We start from the raw sequence: 17,062 nt of genomic DNA, 5'->3' as shown, positions 1-17,062 counted from the left end.
TCTTTACTGCTCACCTGCCATAAACTTTAAGTGACCTTGGACAAGGCTGAGTCCATACACCCCTAGCATAATGATTATAAGCATGGGCTCATGAGCCAGACTGCCTGGGTTAGAATCCTGGGTCTGCCATTTCCTAGGAACAAAGTATTCCACCTTTCTGTGCCTCAGCTTCTCATTTGAAAAATAAGAATAGTATCTACCTCCTAGAGTGGTTGAAAGAATGTAAACAGTTTTATAAACACAATACACTTAGAACAGTATCTGATACATAATAAAAGCCATAAGTATTAACTATTATCATCTGGGTTGCCTCATGCTCTAGCCTCTTAAAAAAAAAAAGGAAAGAAAAACAGTGAAAGTTTTTTCATCTTATAGCCTACAAATTTTGATCATTTTATCCCTTCAAACCTGGGGTTTCCTGCTCAGAAATGTCTGTTGTTTGATCTTCAGATGGCCGGTAATATGATGGATTTGCTCATTCTAATTTTTTTTAATGTTTATTTACTTTTGAGAGAGAGAGTGAGAGAGACATAGCATGAGTGGGGGAGGGGCAGAGAGAGAGGGAGACACAGAATTTGAAACAGGCTCCAGGCTCCCAGCTGTTAGCATAGAGCCCCACATGGGGCTCAAACTCATGAACCACGAGATCATGACCTGAGCCAAAGTTGGACGCTTAACCAACTGAGCCACCCGGGCACCCTGGATTTGTTCATTCTAAAGGAAAAACATCCATGTGACCTTCTGGAGTTAATATGAATCAATCTTTATTTTGTAACCAAACAGCTTCATTTAAATTGGAATTAATATGAATCAATCTTTATTTTGTTACCAAACAGCTTCACTGAAATTCCTCACTAGCCATCCTAATCAAGCTAAACCACATGCTGGGTGGGCTTTTTTAAGTTTTATTGAGATATAATTTATATAGCATAAAGATCACCTATTCAAATCATACAATTCAATGTTTCTTAGTATATTTACAGAGTTATGCAACCATCAACCATAATCTATTTTTAGAACATGCTCATCCCAAAATGAAACCTTATACCCATTAGCAGACCTCCCCATTTCCCCCAGCCGTAAGCAACCACTAATTTACTTATGGGATTTGCCTATTCTGGACATTCTACTTAAAACTGGAATCATACAATATGTGGAATTTTGTGTCTGACTTCTTGCATTTAACATAGTGTTTTCAAGGTTCATCACGTTGTAGCGATGTGTCAGCACTTCATACCTATTTATGGCTGAATATTCCATTGTCTGGATATACTACAATTTCTTTACCCATTCATTAGTTGATATTTGGGTTGTTTCCATCTTTTTGTTATTATGAATAATGCTGCAGTGAACACTGGTATACAAGTATCTGAGTCCCTGTTTTCAATTCTTTTGGGTGTATATTAGGAACAGAATTACTGGGTCATATGGTAATTCTATGCTTAACTATTGAGGAAGTGCCTGACTGTCTTCCAAAAGGGCTGCATTATTTTACAACCTCTCCTGCAATGTAGGAGTTCTAACTGCTTCACATCCTCACCAACTTCTGTTATTGTCTGGCTTTTTTTTTTTTTACAAAGTTTTCATAACTTTGCTTTGTTGGAACTACTATCTGCAGTTTCTTTTTTCTTTCTCTTTTTTTTTAATGTTTTTTTTTTTATTTATTTTTGAGACAGGGAGAGAGACAGAGCATGAGCAGGGGAGAGGCAGAGAGAGAGGGAGACACAGAATCAGAAGCAGGCTCCCGGCTCTGAGCTGTCAGCACAGAGCCCGATGCGGGGCTCGAACTCACGGACTGAGATCATGACCTGAGCCGAAGTCAGATGCTCAACCGACTGAGCCACCCAGGCGCCCCTGTCTGGCTTTCTTTTTGACATGCTGGGCTTTTTACCTGGGAAAATCATTATTTCTCTTCCAAATCAGTGGTACCTGCTCATCCTTGTATTACACCGTCTCATTTTGAGCACTTTTAAGAAATTAATAGATGGGGCACCTGGGTGGCTCAGTCTGTTAAGTGTCAGACTTCAGCTCAGGACATGATCTCATGGTTCGTGAGTTCGAACCCCACATTGGGCACTCTGCTGTCAGCACAAAGCCTGTTTTGGAGATCCTCTGTCCCCTTCTCTCTGCCCCTAACCCACTTGGGCTCACTCTCTCTCAAAAAGGAATAAACATTTTAAAAGTGTATTTTAAAATAAAAAAAATTGTAAAAGAAATTAATAGTTTATCTTTTAGAAGTTTTAGGTTTACATGTAAATTGAGCTGACAGTACAAAGAGTTTGTCTTGTTTTCTGACAAACAAATTTTCAACCAAAGCCCTTAGTTCCTTTAAAGACTGTTTCCTTGTATTCAACTGAATCTGAAAGTTTTCCCTTATCAATCTACCTTCAAAAGACATTGGTGTGTGGGTGCCTAGGTGGCTCAGTCGTTAAGCATCTGACTTTGGCTCAGGTCATGATCTCACAGTTCGTGAGTTCGAGTCCCATATCAGGTAATCTAAAGCCCCATTTCAGTTGAGCATGAGCCCGCTTCGGGTGAACGCGAGAAAAAAAAAAATTGGTGTGTCTATTTCATATCTGATATGTCCCTAAAAATTCATTTTTCAATCCAAAATTGCAATTTAAATATCCAATGCGGAGCTGTTACTTAAAGGAACTCTATAGTAAATATTTTTGTGAAACACTGAATTCTTCACAGGTGTGAAATAATCACATGTGAAGATGTGAAATCTTCAAATTTTGTGTGGTAAGAGTCAGACCCTTACTCTCTGAGGCACCTTTACTGTAGTAGCCTATTTCACTATAGAAATGGGTTAGTCCTTAGTGTTCAGTCAAAATGCTCTATTCATCATATTGGTTACCTGAGGGGATACTTTATTAATCCATGACTAAGGATAGGAGAGGATAGGATACCTAAAATAAAAATAGCAAGTCAAATTCTTTAATTGGAACTACCTACCCATGATTATGGCTACTATATAAAGGCATTAATCTTTAAAGCTTTGCCAATTTGGATAAAGGTATCATCAGCTTCAAATTCTTTTTCTTCAAAATTTACATTGAAAATTATTGGCCCCTACTGCCCCTCTACTCTTTTTCTACCACTAGAATATTAGTCCTTTTTATACTTCAGGCTGGTATTGTCATCACCAGTGTCCTCTGTGATGTCCTCCCCAAACTGTTTTATACTGGACTGGCCCAGGCTCACTTCTTGGACCTCTTCTCTTGCTACTGGCACTCCCTTGGTGGTCTCCTTCAGTATCATGGCTTTGCATTGCTTTAACCCTAGACTGGCTCCTTTCTCACCTCCAATAGACTTCAACTAAATTTGGCTTTCTCGGTGTGCAACCTGCCCTAATATTATTCCCCATCCCCCTTCCCTGCTTTATTTTTCTATAAATGATTTATCACCACCCAATACACTATTTATTTTACTCATTAATCTTTTTATTATGTTTCCCTTCTGTGGACAAAAAGCTCTAGGAGGCAGGGATATCTGTTGAATAAATGAGCAGATAATCAGTTAAAAACATTAGGTGCATCTCCCTCCCCAAGGACCCCTATTTATCCTTAATAACCTACTCTTTGTCATCCCATCCTTATCTAGTAATTCAAAATTTAATTTCATTCCATTTAAATCCCACAGTATTTGCTTAACCTTCGCTATGTTTTAGGCCTTTTATCAGATCTTTGTGTACAGATCAATTCATTTTTTTCATTTAACAAATATTTTCTGAGTATATAGAACAGTGCTAGGCATGGAGAACATAACAGTAAACAAAATCAACAGAATCTCTATTTTTATGGAGCTTACAGACTGATGAGAAATTTAGATATTAACCAAATAGTCACACAAATATAGTATGTAGTTATAAATATGTGGCATAAAAATTATAATGAGGTAAGTTATTTAGACTGGTAGAGAGAAAATCAATGTAAGGCTTCTCTAAAGGAATAACACTTAACCTGAGGTGAATAGAAAGCCAATTTCCAATATATATAAACCCTTCAAGGAACTACCTTTCAGTCTACACCCTTGTGAAAAACTGGTTTCCTTTTTGCTCATCTATTCAGGAATAAGAGGGTATCTGACTGGTGTAGTAGTCTTGCGGGGGGGGGGGGGAGGGAGAGAAAGTGTGTGTGTGTATGTAATATTATTCAGCCATAAAAAAGAATGAAATATCGTACTTGCAACAACTTGGATGTAGCCAGAAAGTATAATGCCAAGAGAGATAAGTCAGAGAAAGACAAATACCGTGTGATTTCACTCATACGTGGAATTTAAGAAAATAAACAAAGGAAAAAAAACAGAGAGACAAACCAAGAAACAGACTCTTAACTATAGAGAACTGCAGATTACTAGAGGGGAGGTGAAGGGATAGATGAAATAGGTGATGGAGATTGAAGAGCGCACTGCAATGTATAGACTTGTTGAATCATTATACTGTTACACCTGAAACTAATAGAATACTGTATGTGAACTCTACTGGAATTCAAATTTCAAACTTTGAAAACAAAATTTTAAAGTGACAACTGAAAGAGGAAAAAAAATAAATGGTGAGATACCATTACACACCTATAAGAATGGTCAAAATCCAAAACACTGACACCAAAAGCTGGCAAGGATGTCGAGAAACTGGAACTCTTGTTCATTGTTGATGAGAATGCAAAACGGTACAGCTACTTTGGAAGACAGTTTGGCAATTTCTTACAAAACTAAACATACTCTTACCATACCATCCAGCAATTGTGCTCCTTGGTATTTACAAGCAAATGAGTGGAAACTTGTGTCCACACAAAAACTTGCACATGAATATTTATAATAGCTTTATTCATAATTGCCAAAACTTGGAAACAACCAAGACATCCTTTAGCAGGTAAATGGATAAATATACTGTGGTACATCCAAAAGAAAAAAAAAAAGAAAATGAGCTATCAAACCATGAGAAGACATGGAGGAATCTTAAGTGCATATTACTACGTGAAAAAGCCAATCTGAAAAGGCGACATCCCAACTATAGGACATTCTGCAAAAGGTAAAACCATAGAGACAATAACAGGATCAGTAAAGGGGTACCTAGGTGGCTCATTTCCATGCTAAGCATGGAACCTGCTTAAGATTTTCTCTCTCTCTCCCACACTGCCCCACCACTCGTGCTCATGCATTCTCTCTTCAAAAAAAAAAAAGGATGAGGGGATCACAGGGGTTAGAGACGAGGGAAGGATGAATAGGCAGAGCACAGAGGTTTTATGGGCAGTGAAACCATTCTGTATGGTACTATAATGATGGATATAGGTCATTATACATTTATCAAAACCCATAAAATGCATAACACGAAGAGTGAATCCTAATGTAGATGACAGATTTGGGGTGATAATGTGCCATTGTATACTTATTAACTGTAACAAATGAATCACTCTGGTGACGAATTTTGATGTGGGGGAAGCTATGCATATGTAGGGGTAGGGGAACATGGGAAATCTCTGTACCTTGAGCACAATTTTGCTGTGAACCTGAGACTTCTCTTAAAAATAAAGTTTACTGGAATGCAAACTGGTACAGCCACTCTGGAAAACAGTGTGGAGTTTCCATAAAAAATTAAAAACAGAACTACCCTACGACCCAGCAATAGCACTGCTAGGAATTTATCCAAAGGATACAGGAGTGCTGATTCATAGGGGCACATGTACCCCAATGTTTATAGCAGCACTTTCAACAATAGCCAAGTTACAGAAAGAGCTTAAATGTCCATCAGCAGATGAATGGATAAAGAAGATGTGGTTTATATACACAATGGAATACTACATGGCAATGAGAAAGAATGAAATCTTGCCATTTGTAGCAACGTGGATGGAACTGGAGGGTTTTATGCTAAGTGAAATAAGCCAGTCAGAGAAGGACAGATATCATATGTTTTCACTCATATGTGGAACTTGAGAAACTTAACAGAAGATCATGGGGGAAGGGAGGAAAAAATAGTTACAAACAGAGAGAGAGGGAGGCAAACCATAAGAGACACTTAAATACAGAGAACAAACTGAGGTTTGGTGGGGGGGGGAGGGGGGAAAATGGGCGATGGGCATTGAGGAGGGCACTTGTTGGGATGAGCACTGGGTGTTGTATGTAAGCGTTGAATCATGGGAATCTACCCCCAAAACCAAGAGCACACTGTACATACTATATGTTAGCCAACTTGACAATAAATTATATTAAAATATGAAAATAAAAATAAAGTTTATTAAAATTAATTTTAAAAAGATAGTACTTTAGACTGTCAGTTAAGAAGGCACTGTGGGGGCGCCTGGGTGGCTCAGTCGGTTAAGCGGCCGACTTCGGCTCAGGTCACGATCTCACGGTCCGTGAGTTCGAGCCCCATGTCAGGCTCTGTGCTGACAGCTCGGAGCCTGGAGCCTGTTTCAGATTCTGTCTCCCTCTCTCTGACCCTCCCCCGTTCATGCTCTGTCAATCTCTGTCTCAAAAATAAATGAACGTTAAAAAAAATTTAAAAAAAGAAGGCACTGTGGAGTGGGAGAATGAGACAGAGAAGAAATCTGAGAACTATGTGCTAGTCTCAAATCTGCCACAATCCAGTCATGTGACTTAGGACAAATTTTCTTCATTTTTGTGAACCATATTTTGTCTGCCTGTACATAAAAAGTAGATTTCAGTAGGTCTTAACCTTTTATGGGTTACTCCCCCTCCAGGCTACCCTCCACAACAGGGTTATCTTCCTAAAAATATAAAAGCTGGTTATATTATTCCCATATTTTAAACTTCCTTTACCTGCCCCTCCTCCAGGATAAAAAAAAGTCCAATTCTTTATTAGGGCACATACAGATCCCTCATAATTTGACCCTTCTGGTCACACTATTCTTATTTCCTTTCATTTTAGCCACAGTTCTATACAAGTGCTTCCCAAAGCGCAATCTAAGGACCACCTGTATCAAGTACTTGTGATGAAAGCAAACTTTGCCCCAAATAAAGTTAGGATCTCAGGCAATGGATGTAAGAAACTACATTTTCATGAGATCTCCAGGCAATTCTGCCTCACATAGTATTTGAAAACCCCTGCCCTACATTTTAGCCAAACTGAACTTTCCCCCACTCCCCTGCCTGGAATGTCCTTCGCTGCCTTATCCATATGGTAACATCTGCTATTTACCTCAAATGTCACCTGCGCTATGAAGACTTTGGCCAATCCCCTAGGTAACTGGCTGTTGTTCCCTTCTCTGTGCTTCTAGCACTTTGTTCATCTTTTATATAGTACTTAGTACCTACTATAATTATCTACTTACATGTCTGTTTCTCATCCTATAATGTGAGCTTGAAAATAGAGACTATGTCTTAACTTGTTTTTATACTCCCAACATCTAGGACGTAATAGGCATACAATAAATGTTTGCTGAATAAATGAATGAACGGATAAAAATGAAGAGCTAAACTATTCATTCCACAAAAATTTGAGTGCCTACAATGCCTAAGCACTGTTCTAGTACAAGAAAGTCACCAGAACTTTTTGCCTATAAGAAAATTAGAACCCTGCACACAGTGTTCTATTTTAAGCCTCTTTTAACAGTTTATCTGTAGAAACTTCCAAATGAGCCACTTGTTTATTTATTCATGCTTAGGAAAGAACAATTTGCCTGATGTTTAAGTGAGTAACACAACAGCTCAGACCCTGGAGCCTGCTTCAGATTCTGTGTCTTCTCTCTCTCTCTCTGCCCCCTCCCACACTCGCACTCTGTCTCTCTCTCTCAAAAATAAATTTTTTAAAAAAAATTTTAAAAATGAGTAGCATTATGACAACAAGTGGCAGTGGAAAAACACAATGCACTTAGTCTATTTCCATAAATGTGCTTGAAGAGTCTAGACTCAATTTCACAGTAACCCTCTCTTTATCACCTTCTGGAGAATGTAACTTAAAGAGCTGGCAAAGGAGAAAGTAGTAAATGAAGACAAAGCCAAAGTGATTCTGCCAATAAATACTTTAATGAGAACCGAGGTCTGTAACATACATAGCAGTAACTGCCCTGGCCTATGCCTTCTGCTCTAGCTCAAGTTTGGGGCTAACCAACTACATTTAACCCACATTTGAAAAGAAGGCCATTTTGATGTCATCTATCAGTATCCATCTTCATAGAAGATACCAATCTGGGGCCAGAGTCTCAATGTTAACACTTCCTCTCACGGAAAAGTTAACATGGTAACACAAACACACGAACAATTTTGAAGCATCCTGTAGTTCTTCCATCAGGAGGCCCTTGGGAGACCAATGGTTCAGTAAACACTTACAACTTTGTCAAAATACATTAGAACACGGAAAAAGGGAAAAAAGTAGAAACGCTGGCAGGGCTTGGCTCACGTATAATTCAGTTCTTAGATTTGAAGCCTCTTGAGCTGCTCATATGTAATAAAAAACTGAGGAGTAAGTCATGGAAGATCATTGGGTTGACAATGAAAGCTAAACCTAGTTCTAAAATTGTGTATTGCATTCTCTTACACTGAGGTAGTCTATCTCAGATTCTGAGCTGTACTTGCTTAAGACTTTTTAAAAACAATACCTGGCAAATCAAGCATGCATTGAGTACCCACCACGTACCCCTTATGATTTGGCATTTAGCAATAAAAACAGATTAGAACTCTAACACACTTATAGTCTTCAGTGGCCAACAGGCCACACACTCTCTCTCACACACACCCAAGAACATTAATGACAATATATATATATAATTCAATGCTAAGAATAACTGTCACTCTTAGGTGATCAGATCAATCCCAAGGAGAGAGAGGCATACTCCCTCTCTCAACCTATAGATTCCACAAGGGCAAGGAATTACTTTTGAACCCTGCAATGCTCACCACTATACACACAAACTATATACAACATTCAATTCTCTCTGCACAAAGGAGGCACTCAAACACAGCTAAAGAAAGAAGAGCCATCCGTGAGGAAAGAGACCTACTTGGCCTGGATTCCTTCACCCTATGAGTGTTTTCTGTCTTATTATTTCTCCAGTTGCTCTGGTCCTATAGTTAGGAGTAGGAAATCTGGACCACCTCAGCATGTACTTTCCTGTGGGCAAATCCCAACAGGGTTTCCAAAAACTTCATAACCCCTTCCAGATTTGTTTGTACTTGTTTTGTTTTAAAGAGGACACTTTGGTACATCTTTTCTGCTGCCTTTAGTTTGTACTAGACTCCAACTAAAAGCCATTTCTCTACTTAGTTCTATCCTCAATGGTCACCGTTAGAATGCTTGAGTTTCTCACTTGCCTAAAGGTGTCAATAACCAAATTTTCCTTCCCATAGTAAAAAATTACCTGGGAGCTTAAAGCATCTGCTTTCATTCTCATATTCTAAAAGGATACAATGATGTTCCAGGGTCCAAGTCGAAGCCAGTTTGGCCAAAATCCTTTATAGAGTGCAAAAAATCCCTCATGTTTCCACATCTGAGGGAAAGATATAATCAAAAATAGAGTGAATTCCCCTTACTATTTACATCTGACAATTACTTTTATTTTTAGTACTCATCTTCCATGTCCCTCCCCAACAACTTATGGCTCCATTAATGCTGTTTTTCTAAAGCCATACATTTTGAATTCATATACGGTCTAAATCTACCCACTCATTCAACAAATATTTAAGCACCTTGCCTATGCAAGGTACTCTTCTTGATGCTGGGATAATAGTAATAACAGTAAACGAGAGAGAAGGTGTCTGTGGTAGCCAGCCTCCAATATGACCCCAATGAAAGCCACCACTAGTTATTCATATCCTTGTGTAACCCCTCTCACAACATACCAGGAGAGGTCTAGGTCACCAAGAAAATACAGCAGTAGTCTGTCACCTCCATTATGTTATAAAAGATGTTTTAGATCTAAAAGTCTTCTGCTTCTGTCTTCTTCTCTCTTGAATTGTTCACTATAGAGAAAGTTAGCTGTCACGTCATGAGAGGCCCAGAAGGGGAGAAACTAAGGCTTCCAGCCAACTTCCAGAGAAGAACACAGGTTTAGTAGCCAACAGCTAATAATTCCTGCTAATAGCCACATGAGTGATCTTTGAAGCAGATATCCCAGCTCCAGTCTAGCCTTCAGATATGGCTGTAGCTCTAGCTGACATGTGACTACAACCTCACAAGAGAATCTAAGCTGAAATCACTAAGCTAAGTTGCTTCTGAATTCCAGACCCACAGAAACTGCGTGATCACAAATGTTTGCTGTTTTAAGGAAGTGAGTTTTGGAGCAATTTGTTATAAAGGAAGAGATAACTTATACACCCCCTGCCCTCAAGGAGTGCACTCTCTAAAAGAGCTGACAAATACATAGATTGATATATATTATATTCAGAAATGGAAGTGCTAATAGGAAAACTAAAGTAGGGTAGGGAATAAGGAGCTGGGCAAGTCACTATCCTCCTCTGAGTCTGTTTCATTCTATCAACTTCTGTGTAATGCCATGGACTGACTACCTGATGTAAATGCTTTCAAGATTGCATGAGGAACAGTGTGTAAATTGCTTTGAGTTTAGGTTTCCTGTTTTATACAATGGGGGTCCTAAACACACCAACTGAGTAATTATTTGAATTAAATGACATATTACATGACAAAGGTCATAAACTGGTGGTGTGTTGAATTCAGCCAGCAGAAACAGTCCCTATTTTGTGTACTATTTTAAAATATCTATTAAGTAACTCCTGTGTGTTAGGCACTGGGTTAGACATTGCGATGTTATTTTGCCCTTCCCCTGGTGAAGTAAAACCCGCCACTATACTAAATAATTGATATATTTGGATAGGACATTAATATGAGAATCCAGACTTGTAAATATCCCCTATCCCATCCTGTAGATTAAGAATACTCAAGATAATTATCCTTACTAATCATTTTTTGAACAAATAGTAAAAGAATAAGGGTACTTTTACAGAATCATAGTGGTAATATGCTTTCCCCCAATGGATTACCAGCAAATGCTGAAGGTCTCAGACCAAAATTGATGTTAGAAAATTGTGAAATTCAGCCAGATGCAGATAACCTAGAATCATAGACTGCTAAAATGACAAGGGACCTTAGAGATACAATCCAATATAAAAAAATATAATTTATACATTAAATTATAAATAGTGTCACTTTCCTGCTTCAAGCTCTCCAATGGCTTCCCAGCGGATTTCACTCTAATTGCAAATTTTATGTGATGATCTATAGGATCCTACATGATTTAGCCCCTGCCAGTCTCTCCAGTTTCATTTCCTACTACTTTCTCCTTCATTTACCACACTCAGCCACACCAGCCTTCCTTTTAACCTTTGAACATATCCAGTTCATTCCCAACTCAGGGCCTTTGTACCTGTTCCCTCTTTTTGAAATGTTTTTTCTCTCAGATCTTCATCACCTTCTTCTCATCATTCAGATCTCTGCTCAAATATCACCTACCCACAGCCTTGTCCTGGCTATCCTGGCTGAAGTAGTTCCCTACTATCATTTCCAAGTCACTGTTTCATGCTCTATTTATGTCTTAATAGCATTTAATTCTATCTGAAATTATATTGTTTATTATTTGTGTGTTTATTGTCTGTCTCCCTCAACTAGAATGTAGTCTCCAGGAGAACAGGGACTATGTTTGTCTTGCTCACCACTATATCCCTACCACCTAACACTGTCTGACACAGGAAAGTTTCCAATAAATACCTAAATGAATATCTGTTGAGTACATGAACATACAAACACAGTAAGGGTCTCTAATACTCCCATGAGCCATATGAATCTTTAAAAAGTTCCAAAACAGTGACGAACTTCTATAGAACATTAGGACTGGGAGGCCCACTGCCTGGCTTCAGACAGTTGTGTGAAAACAAACACAAGAACTTCTGTAGATAAACAGAGACAACAGACTACTTCATAAAGTTGTGCATTCATTCAATAAATAATCTGCTGTGGATAAAGTGATAAGATGCACATGGCCCTGCCTTCATGGAACTTACAGTCTACTGGGGCAGACAGGCATTAAAAGCAATTACAATAAAATGTAACAAATATAAATGTGATACAGCCACACAATGGAGTATCACCCAGCCATAAAAAGGAACACACTGATACGCACTAAGACATGAATGAACCTTGAAACATTGTGGTAAGTGAAAGGAGCCAGTCAAAAAGATCACATATTGTATGATTCCATTTATATGAGATATCTAGAATATGCAAATCTAAAGAGTTAGAAAAGTAGGTTAGTGGTTTCTTAGGACTGGGAGTGAGGGAACAGGGAGGTGATAACTAAAGAGTATGAGGTTTCTTTTTGAATTCATGAAAATGTTCTAAAATCAACTGTGGTGATGACGGTCACACAAATCTGTGAATATACCAAAAGCCACTTTGAATAGGTAAATTTTACAATATGTAAATTAGTCCTCAAAAAAGATGTTTTTAAATAATAAAATAAATGTTGTCAGAGTAAGTACAAGAAACTGTGTACACAGAACCTAGTTCATCAGTCAGGGAAGGCCTTTAGGAGAAAGTAACAAGCTCTGAAGAATGAATAGGAACTAGCTAAGTGAAAAGGATATATAGGGTAGGGTGGGGGCATCTAACAAAGTATATGGCATGGATGAAAATTTGGGAATGAAGGAAAGTCTACCAGTGGAAATTGTATAGTACATCTGGAATGTAGAATAAAGGTAGCAGTGATAAGGCTGTAGAAGTAAAAAGGGGCCAAATCATATAGAGCCTTGGGTCAACGAGAAGCCATTCAAGGGTTTTAAGACAGGAGTGACAGGGTAGGATTTGCAGCTGTTGGTTTCTATGGCAGAAATGAATGCAGAACTCCATTCATTAGTGCTCTGGGACTCTCACTGATGAAGTAATAAAGCAAGATGCTATTATGTACAATGACAATATAGAGCAATCAGTATAAAGAACTTTAACAGCAAGTAAATGAATGAGAGAGTGAATATAGGTAAAGGTTACTGCCAACATGAAAATGTGTTTCTGACAATATAACACAGCATGGTGGTTATAAGTTTAAACTTTTGAATCAGACTCTGGTTTAAGTCCCAGATTTGCTTCTTATTAGGTGTATAATCTTGGGTACTTAGCCACTCCCACCCAGTTCCCTTGTTTATAAAATGGAAAACATATCTACTCCATAGGGTTGCTGTGAGCTAAAAGATAGACTATAGTGTGTGGCACATAATAAGCATTCACTAAATGCTAGCTATTACTCTATTATTGTACGTTCTATCTCCTGTTAGCCAACCTTCTTGAAAGAGTATTTTACACTTGTCTATTTACCCTTGATTCCTATGTGTTTACCTGTCTCTATTAGAATTAAAGTGTCATGACAAAGGCCAAAACTTTTCTGTTCACCAAACTAGAACAGCACCTGGCACATAAGACTTAAACATTTTTGTACTGGATGAATGAATAATTAAACACACTCCTCATGCACATCAATCTAGCTTTTGCAAACATCATTCCAGCAAACCTCCTCTAGAAAATATCAAATCCAACAGATAGTTTGTAGTCCTTATATTGGACCTCTCTATTCCAGTTGGCATTAAATAACTACTCATCTCTTCTTCAAACTCATTACTCCCTTGGCTTCCATGGCTCTTCTAAGTTTCCTCATATCTTTTGACTGTTATCTTTCGGTGTCTCTCCTAGGTTTCCCATCTGCCAACCCTTAGCAATTGGTATTCCTCAGAGTTATTTCCTTGGCCCTCCCTTTCTCTCTCTCTATACCAGCAATTGTCAAGTGGAAGGGTAAGCATGTCAGAAATAGCAAAGAGGGGCTTTTACCAAACTCTACTTCCCAAAGTCTGAGAATCATTTCCTCTGTGAATCACTATTAATGGAAGGAATGCATAATACTCTAGTGTGCTAGAAAGGCAAAAATGATGTGAACTCCTCTATGTTCTCTCCTTGGTTTCTCCCTCCACAGTTATGTAACACCTGTACACTACTGATTCCCCAGGCTCCTATCTATATCCCTAAACTCTCCCCTGAGTTAAGACTAAGGTCTCCAAATATATCCACTGCATGTTCCTCATGCACTTCAAACTAAGTATCCAAAACTGTACTGTCTCCCCCCCCCACCCCGCCCAAAAAAAACTGTTTTTCCTGTGATAACTGTGTCAATGGGAATCACCACATAGTCACCAAAACAAAGAACTGGGAACTTATCTCTGACACTTCCTTTCTCCCACACCTCTCCACACCTAGTCAAGCAAATCCTATTGACTTTATCAACTAAATTATTCTCAACTCTATCCTATCTTCTGCATCCCCACTACAGTGCTCAAATTCAGGCTTTATTGCCTCTATCTTAGATTACTAACAGCTTTCTAATCAGCTTCCCTATCTCTAGGTCATTGTTTCTCAAAGTGTAGTATCCAGAGTCTCAGTATTGCCTGAGAACTGGTTAGAAACACAAATTCTCAAGTCCCTATTCAAGACCTGCTGAATCAGAATCTGGTGATGGGCCCCAGCCATCTGCATTTGAATAAGCCCTCCAGGTGATTCCGAGGCAAGTTAATGCCTTAAGAACCACTGCTCCAGGCTTACCCCTTAGATAAATGGCTTTTCAACCTTAGGTGAATACTGCAATCACCTGAGGACTTTTAAAAATACTTTCAACCTAGGTCCCTTACCCCCATAAGTTCTGAGTTCATTGGTCTACAGTAGACACAGGAGCTGTGAAAGTTTCCCCAGGTGGCTCCAATGCACCTGAGAACCACTGTCTTACAAACCCAAAGTGATCTAAAATACAAATCTGACCTGATTAAGATCTTTCAATAGCTCCCCATCAAGTTAAAAAAAAACCCAAGTACCTCAGCATAGCATTCAATATCCTTTATAACCTATTTAACCCCTTAGCCATCAACATAAGAAAGGCACTACAGTGTAGAAGTTAAGAATGTTAGTTTGAAGCCAAATGGTCTGAGCTGAAACCCCACTAGCTGCAAAATTTGGGGCAGGTTAGTTAATCTCTAGTGCTTTAGTATCTACCACATGGGGTAATGATGAGGATTAAGTGAATGAATACATGTAAGTCTCATTAGGACAGTTTCTGATACAAAGTAAAAGCACTCAACACATGTGAGTTATTCAAGATGCCACCATCTACAGGGAGCCTATCCTAAACTTCCAAATTAGACTAGAATTTCCTTCCATAGGTCCCTGAGTTTATCAGGTTTACCAGGCTGTGCTGATTATCTGTTTGTACACCTGCAGTATACTGTAATTTCTCTGTATCTACTAAAATGGTTCCTGTTAGATAATAAATGGTTGTTAAACTAAACTGACAGCACAGAGAAACCATATGGAAATGTCATATTTTGGCCCCAAATTTGCTTTTTGTAGAAGGATGATCACCAGTGATTACACAACACATTTATGATACTCAGTTTCCTACAAACATAGCATCGCAGAAACTTTCAAAGGCAAAGTGTAAGCAACAGCACAATACTGAACTGAAATGGAGTACCAGATTTTCTATTACAGGGTCTCTGTCTTACCTGAAGCAGGTAAATGTGGGATATCTTAAGTCCCTTCTATCTGTCAGTAATTCTACATGGTGCTATCAATAAAAGTATCCTGCAGTCTCAAGTATTCAAACTGGAATGATAATATTAAGGACTACTGCATATCAGCAGATTGCCAAGGAGACAGCTTTTATAACTGGAACTTATTCTGAGAGGCTATTAAAAATATACATAATGATTCTTCCATCTTCAAAATGATACATAGCAACCAAGAATAAGGACTGAAAGAATGCCTGAGACATCTAAGAAAATCAAAAATGCAAACCAAGCCTACAGCGTGCATACCTTTAAAATACCATCCAAAGTACCCTTGTAAAGGTCCACATGTCCCACGATTGCCCTCTGGTTCATCATGCGAGTTCGAACCACATCAACTGGATTGGAAGCCAGAGCACCAGCCAAGCCGCATGTAAAGCTGGAACTAAAAATGAAAACTTTAAGATAAACCACCTCACTTCCAACCCTGACTAAACAGAAATTACGCCAAACATAAATTCATAACTGTATGATGAGTCAAACTCATCAGATAAAAACTTGGCACTTGCCCTTTCATTACAATCTAAAGAGAGAGGAAATGTGTTCTAAAGAAATATCATTCAAAAGGTATCCCTGTGGGGCACCTGGCTGGCTCAGTCCGTAGAGCATGTGACTCTTGATCTCAGGTAGTAAGTTCAAGCCCCATACTGAGTGTAGAGATTACTTAAAAATAAAATCCTTTAAAAAGTATTATGCCCTTCACTTTTCAATCCAAAACTTAGCCTTTGGTAGGGGGCGGGGGGGGGGGTGCAATTTAGAAGTCTAGCAGGATCCCTAAGCAGAAACTAACACACATCATCTATTAGATATGTAAGTTTTCATACCACAGCATCATATACCAAATGCGGTATACTTTGAGCGGTAAAGTATCATAAAAGTTCCAATATGAAGAGAATGTAGGATAAGGCTAGCAACAGTCTTTAGCCCAAAACTGTAGTTTTGTTTCACAGGCCCTATAAATTTTCACTTTTTTCTGATTCTCATTGAGAAAAGTTTGCTTTCTGATCCAAACTTAACCAAAGAAAATAACAGATAAAATTAGATATAGAGGCTGTGTATGAACAAATGCAAATCCTAGACATCTGATAGGCTGTTGTATTAGACACTGCTACCAAGTACAGTGGTAGTACAGTATCTACAGTATCTACCCACAGTACAGTATCTACCCACAGCATCTAGGATCTCTGTACAAGTATTAGAAGGCTTGAAGTTCTGGAGATAAGACAGAGAGGAGTATCTAGACCATCTGTACCCATTATTGATTCTACATGAGGACCTCAGTGAAAGATGCTTTTTGTGCTTAAAATAATGGAAATATGGAATAAGCACAGCCTATAATACTTACACAAAGTGAGTTAAAATTGTGTCTCCCATCACCCCTGACAATATTAAGTGCTTCTTTGTAATATCATAGACTGGTAACTCCACGCCCACAACAATGGCAGCCCGCTGAGCAGTTGGGACAACACCCTGCAATATGTAAGTGATATTA

General features: G+C 38.6%; 1 protein-coding gene across 2 annotated transcripts in view; it reads right to left on the bottom strand.

Annotated features, from left to right (window-relative positions):
• Window positions 1–17,062, bottom strand: part of SLC25A14 (solute carrier family 25 member 14) — a 53,321-nt gene that overhangs the window by 21,696 nt on the left and 14,563 nt on the right. Inside the window, exons 6-9 of one of the 2 annotated variants that reach the window (XM_047081973.1) lie at window positions 16,916–17,040; window positions 15,820–15,955; window positions 9,369–9,449; window positions 7,979–8,418 (exon numbers count right to left, since the gene is read on the bottom strand). In XM_047081973.1, coding sequence (XP_046937929.1) covers window positions 8,377–8,418; window positions 9,369–9,449; window positions 15,820–15,955; window positions 16,916–17,040 — 384 coding nt within the window. In that variant the 3' untranslated portion in view covers window positions 7,979–8,376. Of the gene's footprint in view, window positions 1–7,978; window positions 8,419–9,368; window positions 9,450–15,819; window positions 15,956–16,915; window positions 17,041–17,062 lie in introns of those variants that run through there. The other variant, XM_047081975.1, reaches the window with a different exon arrangement.

This window comes from Lynx rufus, unplaced genomic scaffold (genome assembly GCF_022079265.1).
Source record: "Lynx rufus isolate CCGP_SWC_20201006 ecotype Redwood Valley unplaced genomic scaffold, mLynRuf1.p SCAF_19, whole genome shotgun sequence".
NCBI classification, from domain to species: Eukaryota; Metazoa; Chordata; class Mammalia; order Carnivora; family Felidae; genus Lynx; species Lynx rufus.
This window is presented reverse-complemented; position numbering and strand designations above follow the sequence as displayed.